The sequence below is a fragment of the Micropterus dolomieu genome, linkage group LG03 (genome assembly GCF_021292245.1).
Source record: "Micropterus dolomieu isolate WLL.071019.BEF.003 ecotype Adirondacks linkage group LG03, ASM2129224v1, whole genome shotgun sequence".
NCBI classification, from domain to species: Eukaryota; Metazoa; Chordata; class Actinopteri; order Centrarchiformes; family Centrarchidae; genus Micropterus; species Micropterus dolomieu.
The window spans coordinates 826956-844406 of NC_060152.1; the positions used below are offsets into that span (position 1 = coordinate 826956).

The window sequence follows — 17451 nt, forward strand, 5'->3', positions numbered from 1 at the left end:
CCAAAACTTTAGAACAAGTATGAGATTGAACAGCAGTCACTAAAAGATGGAAAGAACTGTGAGTGCTTAGGCAAAATTACTGTAAAGAATAAGTGTTTAGCGAACAGTTGGCCGCTGTAATCAAACAAATGTAACTGTTATTTAGCGAGAGCAGCACAACACGGTACCAAAACACAAGCACCGGAAACGGAAATGAGTCGACACGCTTACCGCAATACGTCAGCAATACGTCAGCCAGCTGTATAGTTGTTGTAGTTAGTTTCAAGCTGGATATTACTTTTGTTGGACATTTCATAGATATCGAATTCCAGTGTAAAACTTCACCACGGTGCAAAGCGCTGTTCCCTCACCGAAATGTTACGCTAAAGTGTGGAATTTGCAACACAACAAAATAAACAATAGAGCATAAAGGTAAATGATAGATGTTTCCTCAAATGATAGGCCTAGATATCATCATATTGCACAGCCCTACAGGGAAGTGCAGTTTGAACAGAGGTAACCACACAGGGTTGAATTGATGGGTTTTTTTTCTCTCAGCGGTCCATTCAAGTGCCCAAACTGTTGCGGCACCAGTGCGTTCCATTTTCTCGGAAGTCGGAGCACTGAGCAGGGAATGACGTTACATCCGAGTTGACGGCATTCCAGTTAAAAGTCAGAAAACCTTGCCTGGCCAGCTGTTGTTTACAACTAGCCAGGTTTGCCATTGTTACGCCGGTTGATAAAAAAACAAAACACAAAAACGCATTGTGCTGTATTTACGCATAATAAACACAGTAGCAACACTTCCACAGACCGCAGTTGGACAGCACTTTGTGTACAAAAGTTTCTATGAGACACAAGTACACAGAAGTGCTAATAAACAAAATACAGCTTTCACCAACTGTTGATACTCGGAGCAGCCATCTTGGATCACAAAGTTTGGTAGTGTGGTTCTCCCGACTTTCCAAGTCGGAAATCCGACTTAAAGGGGCGTTCTCTTTGAAATGTCCGACTTTGAACTTGGAAATTCCCACTTCCCATGTCAAATGGAATGAACCACTACACGCTCTGCAGCCTCCCGAGGAAGGGTTTTCACCGGAAGACAGTGGTGCCTAGGCAGAAATGGCTGATCAGTCTTTTCAACCTGTCTCCTAACAGTTTTTGTTCACTGGCTTTGGTCCTTCGGTATGAGGAACCAAAAATGACATATCTATAAATGAATAAATAAATGCAGAAATAAATTTAATTTTATTTAAATTAATTTTTTGTAATAACATTTGTGTATTTATTTATGCATTTCTACATTAATTTTATATTTGTTTATTTCTACATTTTTCTACATTGTTTTTGTGTGTTTTAGTTGTTGTTGTTGTTGTTATTATTTGTTGTCTGCCGCGCTGGCTCAAATTCCCATGAGCTGGAATGAGCTAGAAACATGAAACTTGGGAGAATAACTGGAAATGGTGTGCATCAGCTTCCAGAGAAATATGAACCCAATCAGCCACATGGTGGCGCTATAATTAAGGCTTAAAAATTTAAACTTTGAAAGGCCACGCCCCTTACACCGTAAGGCCGATTGACTTAAGATTTTTCACACAGGTGCAGCTCAGTGTGCTCTACAAAAAAGCCTCTAGGACTATTAAGGTCCGCCTAGAGTTTTTTTCCGCCATTTTGAATTTTTTGAAAATCACATTTTTCATCACATCTCCTAGACCGTAGCTCCGATTGCCTTGTATCATTCCTATTAAAAGTTGTATAAAGCATGTCGATATCTCAATTACTTTTCAAGAAATGGACCAATGAACTTTGAAAGGGACGTGTCTCTGGACATGAATGACCACAAATCAGCAACCGTAGGGCCAATCATCACAAAACTCTGTTCAGATAGGTGCCTCAGATATACCTGGACAGTTTGATGTACATATGTTACTAGGGGGCGCTATAAGAAGAAGAAAGGTGCTTAGCATTACACAAATTACACTATAAATGACATAGTCATTCTCCAATCATCACAAATCTCTCAGGATATGTCCTCATAAGTTTCATTCACATCGAACACCCGGGGACGCTATAAACGCAAACAAACTGCAGGGGATAAAACGCAAAACAGGCTACAAAATGCATATTGTTTGTCCAATCAACACAAAACTTGCAGGATATGTTTAGATAAGCACCTCACACATACACTGCAAGTCTCATTCAAATGGACCACTAGGAGGCACTATAAATGCATAATAATTGGATGTGGAATGAAACAAATCAAGCTATAGAACAGAAAATACATGTCCAATCGTTACAAAACTTGCAGAATGTGTTTTGTAACAATATTCAACCGTATGTGTGAAATCTTTTTGATGGCAATATTGCGAAAAAAGGTATGAACGCGAATTGCCGCTTGCGGCTATATTTTATTTCTGTATTTCCACATTTCCACATTTATTTTTCCCTGCGCCTGTATGCTAATACAGTGGGTGGTGCCAACATCAGTCTGAAACAGGATTGGTTAGCTGGGGGCCGCATCACAAACCAGAAGAAGCAAGTGAGTCATCTACATGACACAAGCCAGCTACACAGTAGATTCCTTTAGTCAAACATATTCAGTGTCAAAGTACATGGATTCTTCCATGGTTATTACAACAACAGCTAGAGTAAGATTCTTCCACTGTTGGTGTAGTTTTTCGTATTTAAAAGACGTGAAAGAATTACTCCGGAAAGCCCCGTCCAACTCCTTCTCTGGGATTTCAACCTTCAACCAACAGGAATTTTTACAGCGCCATTTTCCTTGTCGAAAATCTGTGGTAAGTGTCTGTCTCTAAATTACTTAAATCATTGTTTTGCATTTCATGAGAAGCCGCATTGTACAACAACTTAATATTTATGTCCACCTACACTGCAGCTGGCTGTATGTTTTAAAACAGAATTCTGAGGGGCGAACGTGACAGAGTTGATGGCTAACGTTAGCTCCAATGTGCCATTAAATACATGAGCAAAGCCCTTATAAGCGAAGGTTAGGTGAAGTCCAGTTGGTAAATGCTCATTACTATAAGTGCAATAAAACCTTTACACATAAAAAGCTTTAACGTAATCCAACCAAGCCCGCTTTATCTGCGTGCCATGCAGGCTAGAATTGCGAAACATTATTAGATAATTCTTATAGTTGACATTTCTCTGGGCCAATCGGAATCTTAGCACACAGTGTCAACTGAGCTCGCCATTGGATGAGACTCCTGGCTACCACGCGAGTCTGATGGAAACGTGAAGGAATCTTATGTGAAATTCGAGGTAAGTCAAGCTTTTTGGAGCAACAACAGCTATTTGTTTGCTTGATTCAGTTAACGTTAGCTACCGCTTTTTTATGTGATATAATTTACAATAATATTGTATTGTCGTCATACCTATTACGTTATTATAATTACGTTAAGCTATGCTTAAAGTGGTACCGCCAGACCCGGAGATCGGCTGAATGTTTTCCAAAACGGTAACAAAAAATGTGTTTTACTCGAGGGGAGGTGGGAAATGAGCTTAATTCCCCAAATGGTGCAATATCCCTGTAACGTTAGCTAGGCTTATCGTTAGCCGAGTGCTCTGCCCTGAGTTCCGAGACATAACGTTACGGCTACTACTCGAATTCTGAGCTACCATGAATATTAGGTTGTTGTGATGTGGGTAAGTTAAATGTGAGTGTTTACACAACAGCTGATTATTGTTTTACGATAAGGAGTCTCCACAGGGTGTTTTTATTTAGAAAATTGACCGGATCCTCTATGCCGTTCTGTGTGTGACTTCCTGCCTGGTTCGATCTGCACTGTGCTGCTTGACGCGGCTAGAGGCGAAAATAGACTTGCTGCCTATTCTCTGTGGAGCAAAGCGTAGATGCTTCTGTGACGCTTCTGAGACGCGCTGCGACCGCAGCTGGTGGACTCACGAGGATTACTATAATGGCCGCGATTAGCTCCAGCAACCGCTGCCGTAACGCGCCGTAGACAGAGTCAGTGGATTTTAGGGGTCAGTGTAACATAAAGCAGTTTTCAGTTTGGCAACCGGGTTAATCTCTTGTTGCATGGGATGCGCCGCATACCTGGTAAACGGTAATCTCTAACAACATAGGGCTATTTAGATAAACAATCTGCCCCCCGGTCTGGTATCAGCTGTTATAAATCCTACAGTCGATGGTCCTGTCACGCTCTGCACACAGTAAATCCCACTACGTTTTATGCTGCGCTTACTTTCCCGCTGGGGTGTGGTGTGGCATCTGTCCTCCAACACCGCACGCACAAATGCCATGATGAAAATGAACAGCACACTAAACCTAGAGGAGGAAAATAAAAAATAAAATGAAGACCCTTTGTTAGCTAACTTTCTGCTATAACTATGCTAGCTAACTACACCTGGTAGCTACAACTTAGTTAACTTAGCTAACTAAACTAGAAAGACAAACCAACAATCAGACACAGAGACATACCTACTGTAAATTCTAAGTAAATGACATGATAAATTGGTTAGCTAGCTCACAACAATGTTTATCGTTTTGATGCTCTGACTTAACGAGGCGTGACAGTGAGCTTGCGCAAGCTTGGAGAATGACGTATGATTTATGGAATTATTGTAGTCTAGGGCTGTCCCAGACTAAGGATTTACATAGTCGAATCAGAATTGTGAAGTCCTGCCTATAGTCGAATCGTGTGTTTTTGTGTGCAGCTATTGCGAGCCGAAGTTAAACTGAGGCTTATTGTTGACCATTTTCTCTCTCTCACTCGCTCGCCAGCCAGTCACCGGGGCCACGGGGCTACAGCGTTCTGTTCAGGCTGCTGCGTCTGCCGCTCTGTGTTGGCTTTTGCACACACACACACACACAGCGGCCTGCAGAGGGCTAGTCTAACTGTTTTGCATAGTTTGCACTGTAGCTTAAAATGTGGCACACTGCTGTAAACTCAGCTGCTGGCTGAGAGGAACCAGCTGCTCCTCTCTACCAGGTAAGGTTACCTGCTGGCAGTAATGTTAAATAACTGCAGAGAGAGGAGGAGGAGGACAGGAGGAAAGACTAAAACAGACTGATATCTTCATTCTATGGAAACAAAACTCAGTACTGTGGTGTCAGATATCGACTTTATTATTGACTTTGCTGTTGTTAACATTAATTTTGCTGCTCTGTAAACAACATTTAGTTGTATTTAGAATATTTAATAGAAACCCTATGTTGAATTTAAAAACAATCAGGCAGCCAATATGCGCACTTCAATATTTTTTGGCAAGTGATCATCTCAATATATAACAATGTTATCGCAGATCTCATCGTGCAGGCCTACCTCACTCCTTCGTTCGCTTCATGTCTTATTTGGTCTGTTGGTTGTTTGCTAGGATGGGTGAACACGCAAAATGGTCAAAGGCTCGGATAGATTTTATTTAAAGCCAGAGATAGTGCTCGCAGTTAATATTTACAGACTAATGAAGTGTTGCAGGTTGCGGTTGCTAAAGTTGGTTTGAAGTCAGTACATCAGAGCAGTAACTGTCTGTTGTGGTAATGCTAATAAGTTAAATATTATACACACACACACACACAATAAAGTCATGTTTCAAAACAGCTACTCCTACTTTCTGCCGTAATGTAAATATTCAAGCTTACAGTGTGCAAGCGCTGTGCATTTAATTAGACATTCTCATTGGTGTACTTACAGTATAATATTAATGCACAATTATTCGAAATATGGCCAAATGCAATAAGTGAATTGGAGACGCTAGTTTTTCGATAAAGGTAAAATGTGTCAAAACTGCATCATGATGAATTGCTGTATTTCTGAAAAGATGCCCTGGCCTACAAATCTTGTTCTCGAGATTTAAGAAGTCATGATTGTTTTGTTTTCTTTCACATAGTGATATATTTAATAGTTTCTTAAGTGAAGTTTAAATTTGAAGTTCTAATATAATAATTCCGACACAAATTATGATATATATGGCAATATCATGTATATATCATACCACTAATTTGTCGTGACCAGTGATGAGTATCATGGTCAAAAGGTATCACTGAGTGTGTTTTGGGGTATACCCTTTCTTTATCTTGACCATTTCATGTGGGATGACTCATTTTGTGTTTTTTCCATCCCAGCTGGCAACGGAGGCATCAGCGTTTATGATAAGTAGGGGATGCAGACGTCTCTGAAGAAGTAGCACAGCAACCCAATGCTGGTGTATTTACTATCACATCTGACAACGGTAAACTTGATTCCCATTTCTTTCAGAAGACCCAGTTATACTTTGGTTGTGAAAAACCAACAAATGGTGTTTATTTGTTCTCTCCTCCCTCTCTCTCCTGAACTACACTTAGATTCCAAGGGGACAACCTTTTCCAGCTCTTCTCAGTCCACCATGCCACAGCTTGATGTCTTAACCAACTCAGCACTGTACGTTTCAGCTTGTGGCTCAGATGATACAGTCCTCCTGGATGAGGAATGAAGCGCTTCCAGAAAACGAGAGAACGCTGATAATGATGTCAAACATGTAAGTTGATGTGTAAAATGTATTTATTGTGAGAGCCTCCTTCGCACAGTTTTTTGATTGGTAGCTCTTTCTGTAGGTGTATTTACTGTCAGTTGCTCATGATTATTTATTGTTAGTGAATATTGGCTTGTCTTCTACTCCTCACAGTTAATTGAATCTGCACTGTCCATGAAACCTGGTGGAGGTCGTATCATCGAAGAAAGCTCTGACTGACTCCTCGCAGCAACATATTGTTAAAGGATGATCTCAGGATTTTTAAACCTGGGCCCCATTTTCACATATTTTGGTATTGAAATGACTCGTAGGTACATAAAGTTTTAAATCAGTGCAGTAGATGGCTTCCAGGAGACATTCTGTTTTTAACGGGAAGCTGAAATCTCAAAGACAATTCTCACTCTAAAATCTCGTGAGACACATTCAACACAAACACACAGCAGGCACACGCCGGCATCACAACTCTCTCAGGGCTTATTTGGTAGATTCTGGCTGGAGTTGATTGGTAGATTCCAAATGATGGCATGATAATGACGTTTGTTATGGGCTACAATTCTCCCCTGGAATGCACTTTAAACAAACATTTTCAGTATTAAGAGAGATTTTACATGTACCATGTCTTTTAACAACAATTTCAGTATTTAAAATAAATTTGCAGTTTAATAGTGAGTGCTAAATGAGCCGTCACACTCAAGAAGAACTACAAACTAAATTTTGAGGGTAAATGTTTTTATTTTTAATAAATTGTATGGATTACATGGATGTATGGTGGTTGTTTTTCGTCCCTGCAAACATTAAAAGTTTTACTTGTTTTAAGTGTAAGCTGGACATGGTGAAGTAGAAAACTGTAAAACTCTAGAAAGTAGTTATTTAGATTTTTATTTCAACAAAGTGTTTGGCAAGAATAACCCTTAAGGTGAGTAAATGTTAGTGACTTTTACCACTTACAGGAGTTAATGAAAAGGTTTAACAGAGTAAATTTTGAATAACTGGGTGTTATTTCTTTATTAGTGTAGATCTTGATTTGCATTTCTTAGTGTGGTATAGTGTACAATATTAACTTACACTCTAAATGTTCAGGCTTACTGCTGACTTCACTGTGTAGCTAACCTTGTAGTATAATAGAGAAAGTAAATTCACATAATGGCCTCAAGAGGGAGGCTGCTGGCAGACCTGCTGTGGGATGTGGCTGACCAGCTTGAAACCAGGAAGTTTCAACTGTTACATCCAGTGCTTAAATTGAAAGAGTAGTTGCCAGTACTCTCCATTCACATGTTGGCGTGTGTGTTGGTTGGTACACAACAAGGAGGAGGCTGGCTTGAAGCTTGAAGGAGAACATTAGCACAGTGGCATCCTAACGCTACACTGCAGAGGCACAAGCTGAAGGAGTAACTAGTTAGTTAGTATAACGTTATATACCATTAAATAAAAGGTATACTGGCAATATATGTAATAATGCATTACTGTGATAATACATTTTGACCAGTGGCTGTGTAGCCCCGACCACTACCAGAGAATTACAGCTACAACCCACTCTCCAGTGAAGTCAAGGCAGAAGTAGATCTGATCACATCGCTATAACCAATCCTGCTTCGGACTGATGTTGGCACCACCCACTCAATTAGCATACGTGCATAAATAAATGTGGAACTGTGGAAATACAGAAATAAATACAGAAATAGCCTTTTTTTATTACAAAAATATATTTAATTTTAATTTATTTCTGCATTTAATTATTTATTTATTCATTTATAGATATGCCATTTTTGGTCCCTCATATTTCGGTGTATGAGTCAGAGTGGGCAACTCTACTGGATTGTTACATGTTTGATAGATTTGGATAACAGCTGAGACAGCCGGAATACAAAAAAAAGATTTCAAAATAAGATACTCAAAACATAAGCAATAAAGGTGAGGAAACTTTAAAGGTTCAGTGTGTAAGATCTAGTGGCATCTAGTGGTGAGAGTTGTGAATTGCAACACTATCCAGCCTACCACTTCCCCCTAACCTTTCAAAGAGGGTAAGACAGCTACAGTGTCTGACACAAGATGTCACTTCTGAGAGAGCAAAGAGTGGCCAGTCAAGAAATGAGGTTTCTTTAGGTATATTTATTAAGAAATGATATTTACTTAATTATTCAGTAAAACCATATGTTATTGTGATAACATGGAAAATGTAAGCCAAGAGTGTGAAACGCTGTTACTCTTTCTGCACCACAGTCCATTATAAACCACACATTAGATAAAGTTTATACAAACATTGACAAGGGAAACACATTCATTCTTTCTGTGATTATGGACCCTCGCCAAAACTGCCCGCCAACAATAATATCTGGCTCGCGGCCAGATTATGGTGCTTTGATAGCAGCAAAAAATATAAATAAATACTTTGATAGCTTTGCTTAAAAATAGATCTCAGTCATGACAGCAGTTACTCACATAATCACTTCCTCTTTAGTGGTTTTGCCTACAAAATAAAAGTGTGAGAAAGCTTGTTTATTATTATAATTTCTGAAAGAGCCGTCAGAAAACATCCATCCATTGTCAACCGCTTATCCTGCATACAGGGTACACGCTGGAGCCAATCCCAGCTGACATCGGGACAGGTCGCCAGTCCATCGCAGGGCCACACATAGACGAACAACCACTCACGCTCACACCTAAGGACAATTTAGGGTCGGCAATTAACCTAGACTGCATGTCTTTGGATGGTGGGAGGAAGCCGGAGTACCCGGAGAGAACCCACGCAGACACGGGAAGAACCAGGGTTTGAACCCACAACCTTCTTGCACCCCCGTCAGAAAACATGATTCCCCTAAATGTCCTTTGCCTGAATGAAAAAGTGTCCGTAGGTTGATGGATGTGGATCAAACACCGAAACAGAAACAGTGCTGCACATGCCGTGATCTCAGAAACACAGAGTCCTGCACAGAGTCCTGACCTCAACCCAATAGAACACCTTTGGGATGAATTAGAGCGGAGACTGTGAGCCAGGCCTGACCCCGAACCTGAGACCTTGAAAACTCTACTCTCCATTGGAATGGAGAAGCATAAGATAACAATTTCACAGATGTTCAGATGTTCATACACACAAACACAACCCTGGCATGTCCTAGTGGACAGTTTAATGCCAGAGAAGATGACTATAAGTAAACAATGGTAGACATATAATTATCACCATTGCTATAAGACAGATCAATTTTCTGCCACCACAGTTGGCTATAAAACCAAAAGTGAGCTACATAGAGATTAGGTGAACTGCAGTTTGTGTTAATTCTGTGTGGTTTACAATTTGTAAGATACTGATTATAGTAGTTTTATGTATTCTCTAATCTTAGAGTTTCATGTTGCTTTTTCTTTGTCAGCTTGTGGCTGAGAAACAACGAGCCTGAAGCAACAAAGAAGCACAGTGATAGCCTTCATCGGAGAGAAGAACTGAAGAGACTGAAGAAAGAATTGTGTCATAAATTTAATCTTGCTAACATCAGGTACACGTAACGCTATTGTTTCCCCTAACACAGAGTAAGTGCTGTGGGAGCTTCTAACAACTGTTCACAACACTGTAGTCTAGCTGAATATTTCCACTTATTTCTCTGATGAATCTGATGAACCTTATTTTTGGCAAAATAATCAGCAGCTACCCAGATCCAACACCCTGGTGAGATATTAACTCTGAAACTTGTTCCTCTGCATCGTAAGTCACAGAAGAGCATGATTTAAATTATGATATAGTAAAGGTAATAGCAAAAGTATACTCAATTGTTCTATTGTGGACTGTGACTGTGCTGTAAAGGTTCAGTGTGTAAGATTTTGTGGCATCTAGCGGTGAGGTTGCGAATTGCAACCAAGTGTCCAGTCTACCAATTCAATTCAATTCAATTCAATTTTATTTATATAGCGCCAAATCACAACAACAGTTATCTCACAGCGCTTTTCATAAAAGAGCAGGTCTAGACCGTACTCTATGATGCTACCACTGCCCCCTAACCTTTCAAAGAGAGTAGGACAGCTACGGTGGCTGACGCAGCACAAAAGGTGTCTCTTCTGAGACAGCAGAAAGGCCAGTCAAGAAATGAGGTTTCTTTAGGTAGATTTATTAAGAAATTATATTTACTTAATTATTCAGTAAAACCATATGTTATTGTGATAACATGGAAATGTAAGCCAAGAGTGTGAAACACTGTCACTGTTTCTGCACCACAGTCCATTATAAACCAACCATTAGATAAAGTTTATATAAACATTGACAAGGGAAACATGTTATTCCCTTTGTGATTATTGACCCTCGCCAAAACTGCCCGCCAACAATGATATCTGACCAGCGGTCAGATTACGGTGCTTTGATAGTGGCAAAATAAAAATATTTTGATAGCGGTGCTGAAATAGATCTCAGGCATGACAGCAACAGTACTCACATAATCACTTCCTCTTTAGTGGTTTTGCCTACAGCATAAAACCGCGAGAAGCTTGTTTACTGTAATGCTTATTTGGAGTTGAACTAAGAGCTTTTACTTTGAGTCTGTGATTCCCCTAAATCTTTTCTGCCTGGAGATACTGGAGAAAAGAAAGGCTAAGTTCAGACTGCACGCCTTTATGCTCAATTCCCAGATCTGACAGTTGACATTATTGCTTAAATGTGGCCTATATCAGACTACAGTGTGAATTGTCCGCGACCTGAAAGTGACCCGCATGCGCAGAATAGCGACACGTCACACACAGCAGCACGCTGTCATACAGAAGTAAACAGAGTCACACCGTTTAGCTCCTACTTGCCAACCCTCCCGATTTTCACCGGAGACTCCTGTTTTTCATTGTCTTTTCACGGGTCACATTTCTCCCAAATTATGAAAAGGGCTCACAACTTTCTGTCCTTTTCATTACGGTTTCTGGCGCTGTATAACGCATCTGCCTCACAACTCTCAGGGTATGCTTAACTTGCATTTGCGAAATCTTTGCACTTACATCTTACTGTACTGTATTAGAACTACACTTATGTCGACAACCGGTGAAGAAGCCAAGATGTTAACAAATAAAAAGCGACAGACATCACAGATGCAACAAGTCTTTGAGCTGGAGTCCAAGTTAAGTCTTCAAGTCTTTGAGCTGGAGTCCAAGTCAAGTCTCTCGTGGTTATTAAACTGCTGCGTTCAATCCAGGTTGCTAATAAAACTGCATAGCTATAAGGAATACAGTAACTGTAACCTGTTTTGCATTTACAGAGCACAAACATGTAATGTGAAATGCAGTTATTGATGGCTCATTAAATACTGTAAGTCAAAACACTCCCCAGACTCTTAAACCCAGTGTAACGTTAACTAAATAAAACTGTGACGTTGCATAATCAACAATAAACCTGTAACCTGTTTTTAACTTACAGAGCAAAACCATGTAATGTGCAATGCAGTTAATGAGAGCTTAAACTACTGTAAGTCAACACACCCCCCACTCTCAAACCAGTGTAACGTTATTTAAATAAAACTGTAAAGTTACATGGTCAACAATAAATGTGTAACCTGTTTTCAACTTACAGAGCACAACCATGTAATGTGCAATGCAATCAATGACAGTTTAAACTACTATAAGTCAACACATCCTCCTGACTCTCAAACCAGTGTAACATAATAACAAAATAAAACTGTAAGGTTACATGATCAACAATAAACCTGTTACCTCTTTCCAGCCAACGGTAATTATTAACATGATGGCAGCCAGCGGGACGTAATGATTACGTTAATTGACCACCACAAGTTTGGCAAGTAAACAAACGCTTGTTCATCATTTCATTATGAACGACAGTTGTAAACCTCTTGTAGGTCGTAGCTGAAGCAAGAAGCAAGCTCCCCCCAGAAAATTTTGAGCATTAAACACTTTTCTGCATTATGGTGAATTTTTCTGCACCAATTTCGGTCTTTCCTGCATCAGATTTTAGTGGAATCTCCCGTAGATCAACTTTCTCATGTAATATCATCCCTGCTGAGTCATCACACATGCAGATGAAAAAAACAATAATTTTGTTCAGTCCATTTTTGAATCAGATTTGGCACTGGTACCACAGCTAGCTTATCTCATTGACCGGGATTCAAAGAGCTGCTAAATCTGGTTGATTAATGTTAACATTACTGTAGCTAGCTAGCCTAGCAAAGTGTCAGATAACTCTGTTATAAGTGTTAAAACAACATAGTGTAAGTATAACTGTAATTCAGTGCTGCAACAACGACTACATGATGCCTTTAAAAGCATCAGGTAAACAAATGAGGAACATTCATTTAAAAAGTGGCTTTTTAAGTGACTTATGTATGTGAGCACAAACCACACCTGAACAGCAGGTATGCTAAAATGCTCTTTACCTCGCTGAGTCGCTGCAGTGCAGCAGGCGCGAGCAGTGAAACTTATATGGACACTAAAATAGCCGAGTGGAATGGATTTGAAGGCAACATCTACATATTTATTTAATTTTTACAGCCAATGAATGCTGAAAGCTAAGTTGGTCAGAATATAGAAAATATTATAAATGTCATTAAATAATTTAGTTTAGGCTTTGCCATAGTGAGTAGACCTGCCAACAACTGAAGAAAACACAACAGCCCACATTTCCTTAGACCTGTAGACCACTACTGACCTCAGAATCAGCTGCCTTGCCATTCTCCTGCTTCTCTCTCTCTCTGCTAAAATATCTTCAGTATGCATCTAGTCAATGAATGGAAGGATATACAACAGCATTAACAGGGACACTATGAACTTTAGTTTTCACTGACAACAATGTGGGGACTGATTAAAATAGGCTAGTAGAGATAGGCAATATTAATGGCGTTCTCCATTATCACATTATCAACACTAGTGTTTTCCATAGCCAACTAAAATATCCCCTCTCCTTTACTTCAAGTAAACGTAGCTAAAGTTCAGCAATTAACAGTCACTAACAACAACTTAAAGTTTCACTCTTTATCACTCACTACGCTGAACCAATCTTCACCATGTCCGCGTGTCTCTGTGTGTTGGAACGTCGCTCGGCAGCGATGAAAGGCTGCCTCCCTCAGGGTCCTAGTGCCCGACCACAGGAGGGATTTCAATTATGGAGCAGAGGGATTATTTTAAACCAATAAATACAAATTATATTTGTATTATTCTATAGTATTTATCAATATTCTTACTTCTATTTGTTGAGTACACGGATGCACTGTAAAAAAAAAAAAAAAAAAAAAAAATCTAAATCTAATAATTATTTTTCTTATTATTTGGGGTGGCTTAGTTAGGGTGGCTTCAGCCCCCCTAAAATAGACTGTCCCCTATGTCGGCACGGACACAAGTAGCATGCACGTAACTCAGAAGAGAGAGAGCTTGCGGTCCGGTGGATTTCATTTGTAAGAAAGGGGATTTGTGAACAGATGATAGTAACGTAGAGAAGAAAGATAGCCACATGTTTATAATAGCTTTTGTGGAGCTTTTTCGTTCATAGCTGCTCGATTTACAGCAGAACTGTGACAACAGCTGCTTTAGAGTGAAGTCAGAGTGAAGTTGCAACAATTGCATTTAAAAAGACCCGATCTGTATCGGATTTGGACCACATATGAAAGTGCCTCAAATCTGAACTGGAAAAGATCAGATTCCATGTGACTTGGCCTGTTCAAACTGTTATAAGAAGATCAGATCTGAGTCACATATGATTTGGGTCACTTTGGCCTGCAGTCTGAACGTAGCTAAAAAGCATCTGTAGGTTGATGAATGCAGATGAAACACCGAAACACAAACACTGCAGTGAGCATGCCTTCCCTGAAAAACAGTCACTGCAGAATCCATTTGTTGAAGAAATAAATTTGTCCGTGCGTGGGAACAAACACACAACCTCTGAGATACGAGTCCTGCGCTTTACCGACTGAGCTAACTAAACACCGTCTCAACAACCTCCAATATTAGATCTTATTTTCTCACCCACCATCTAATGGTTTTAAAAATTGCTTATTTGCTGACCCCTGCTGTATATTATTACTACTTCTTCTGCGAGTGTACATATTCAACATAGTGATGAGCGTCTGCACTGCCTGAATTCTACAAGAAGTAGGACAAGAAGATACCGCTGTCTGTTTTCAGCTACTGTAGAGACTTGGCGATGTCCATGGAAGGGGGGACCCGCGGTTATGTAAATTGAAATGGCTCATTCTAAGGAAAGAAAAACAAAACGGTTTATTATACAAGGTCTTTATTCACCACTGAAAACGTAGTTATGGATCTTATATTGCATTTCTGTCAATAGATCCTCAAAAAATATTACACACTTTTATTCAATGCTATGCATGAACCAGTAGCATTGTACATATTACCATGATGATGATGTAAGTTGTGTGGTGCAGGTGGCAGCGCAGCTGGGGAGTGGCCCACAGGTGCTGTCAGCTTCAGAGTCTGAGCCGACTGTCTCAGCAGAACCCTGAGGCTCTGATCAACTTGCAAGGTAAAGAGTTTCACTGAGTACAGGAAAGCCGTCTATATTCTAGGGGATTCTCCAAATCCACGGTTTAGTTCAGACCTCAAATTTTGAGCTTCGGTTCTGTTCATACTTTGTTTTGTTTTTGTTTTTTTCTGGGTTTATTTTCGGGGGGGGGGGGGGGGGGGGGGGGAGGGGGTGGGTGGGGGGGCATATTAATATTATTATCCGTCTTGGATTAATTAAACTAATCTAACTTGCAGGCATGATCACTCAATCATGATGGGACTAAAATATTCATGTGACACACAGTTGGAAGACTGTAGGTGAAAAAACATTGGCCTACAGCTGCACAAAATTTTACAGTGTTTCCCACATATACTTTACTTGGGCGCGCCGCCAAAGTAAATTTGGCGACCCATTTTAGCATTTTGCAGAGAGAAAAAAAGAATGTGATAAGACATGGACATGGTGAAAATTTCACAAGTACGGAGCATCAGTGAACACACCAGTGCAGATATCATTCAGTACCATGTTGTTATCAATCCACATGCGGCGCACTTGCTGCTATTAAAACGGAAACGCGGGTTTATTAAAGACTTTATGAAACATACTGCTGATGGGGAAAGCCAGCAGAGACACATGGAGGAGAGATCGGCAAGCCGGTGTGTTTGCAGTGAGAGACCAGAGGTGTAATGTCTGCCTGTGTGTGTGAGTGTGGGGAGAAGTGAAGAGAAAGGGAGCAGGTTCAAGTAGTGAATAAACACTAAAAGTAGGTGGAATATTTGCTGGCATGGATGACTCACGTTACATTTGACAGCACAGATTGGAGTATGTTCAGAGAGGCCGTCACCCAGGAGAGCCACATCAACCTTGAAGAATATCCATCATCAGTGACATCATACATCAGCAAATGTGTTGATGATGTGGTGATCACTAAGACGATAAAATCATTCCCCAATCTGAAGGCCTGGATGAATGGAGAGGTGAGGGCTCTATCCAGAGCCAAAAAAGCTGCTATCTGGTCAGGTGATAAAGAAGCTTACAGCACTGCCAGAGCAAGACTGAAAGCTGGCATCAAGGAGGCAAAGCGGAGACATCAGCAGAGACTGGAGAGACCTCAACACCAACGACACCAAAGATATGTGGCAGGCCAGAGGACCGACCCCTGTCAGTATCCACAGCAGATGTGAGGAGAATCCCGCTGAGAGTGAATATGAGTAAATCAGTTGGGCCTGATAACATCCCTGGCCGTGTACTAAAAAATGTGCCAGTCAGCTAGTTGATGTTATTACTGACATTTTTAACATCTCACTGTCTGAGGAGAGGGTTCCCACCTGCTTCAAGACAGCCACCTTCGTTCCTGTCCCTAAAAGGTCTGCAGTGTCTAGTCTGAACGACCACCGCCCTGTTTCTCTCACCCCCTTTCTGATGAAGTGCTTTGAGAAACTGGTTCTTCAGCACATAAAGAACAACATCCCAGCCAGCCTGGACCCTCACCAGTTTGCTTTCAGAACCAACAGATCCACAGAGGATGCCATCTCCACTGTCCTCCACTCAGCCCTCACACACCTTGAGAAAAACAACACCTACATCAGAATGCTGTTTATGGATTTCAGCTCAGTATTCAACACAATCTCCTCATGAAGCTGATCAGCAAACTGTTGGACGTTGGATGTTGGACTTCCTCAGAAATCTCAGAAAAAATACAAAAACAAAAAAACAGAAAATACACATATTGTGATTCTGCCTTCAAATACACAACACCAATGCTCTACCACTTGAACAATGTTCATTTGAGTGTGTTGGATGTATCCTCCTCGTACCAGCAGCACCAACCCACCATCACTACAATGTTTGCACGGAAGTCGGTTTGAATAAAATCGTCAGCTAAATGAATAAATTTAAATTGGAGCTGAAAATGTCTCCAGAATGCAGGAAGAACTGCAACGCACAGGAGGCAGAAAAAATAACCCTGATGCCAATCAGTATGGTTGATGGCCAAGGATTTCAGGGAATTATGCATCTGCTTGAACCAGCGTATCATATCCTATCTCGAGGCACCATCACCTCACGCATTGAGAACAGGTACAACAATGCTAAGTCAGAGATGCTAGCGCAGCCAATTAGGGGGTGGAACGCGAGGAACATCACAGCAGGAAACGACCCCATCAGAGTGACCTGGTACTCGGTGGATTGATTTGCACATACACTTCAGCTTGCCATCAACAACAGATTTGCCGTCTATCTCAAAAAGGTAATCTCTGCGGCTGGCAGGCTTGTGAGCCACTTTAAACATAGCACTGTCGCCACAAAGGCCCTACAGCCAGTGGAACTGCCACTGCCACTCCACCGACTCATCCAGTCCACCAAGACTCGATGGAATTTGTGATTTTGTGACATGTTCGGCCACCTAGTGGAGCAGAGATGGGCTGTGGTTTCTGTTCTATGCAATGGGACTGTCACCACGCTAGATACTCCTAAGACCCTGGAGCTAAAAGAAGATTACTGAAGGCTCATGGAGGACGCAGTGCCAGTTTTAGCCACACAGCAGGTAGGGC

General features: G+C 40.8%; 1 protein-coding gene and 1 long non-coding RNA gene across 5 annotated transcripts in view; both read left to right on the forward strand.

Annotated features, from left to right (window-relative positions):
- The window catches only part of tcaim (T cell activation inhibitor, mitochondrial), a 25746-nt gene that overhangs the window by 2597 nt on the left and 5698 nt on the right, over positions 1 to 17451 (forward strand). For 2 of the 3 annotated variants that reach the window (XR_006824393.1, XM_046044593.1), the window contains exons 3-4: positions 9837 to 9959; positions 14820 to 14917. Coding sequence is in view for 2 of the 3 variants with exons in the window: in XM_046044593.1 (XP_045900549.1) it covers positions 9837 to 9959; positions 14820 to 14917 (221 nt within the window). In the remaining variant the exon portion in view is untranslated. The remainder of the gene's footprint in view (positions 1 to 9836; positions 9960 to 14819; positions 14918 to 17451) is intronic. The other variant, XM_046044594.1, reaches the window with a different exon arrangement.
- LOC123968105 lies at positions 2789 to 7229 on the forward strand. 2 transcript variants are annotated; one of them, XR_006824395.1, is made up of 4 exons: positions 2789 to 3261; positions 6086 to 6192; positions 6305 to 6477; positions 6625 to 7229. It is a non-coding gene; the product is annotated as an uncharacterized LOC123968105 (long non-coding RNA). The 2 variants fall into 2 exon arrangements; XR_006824394.1 differs by lacking the exon at positions 2789 to 3261 and having other exon boundaries at positions 4476 to 6192.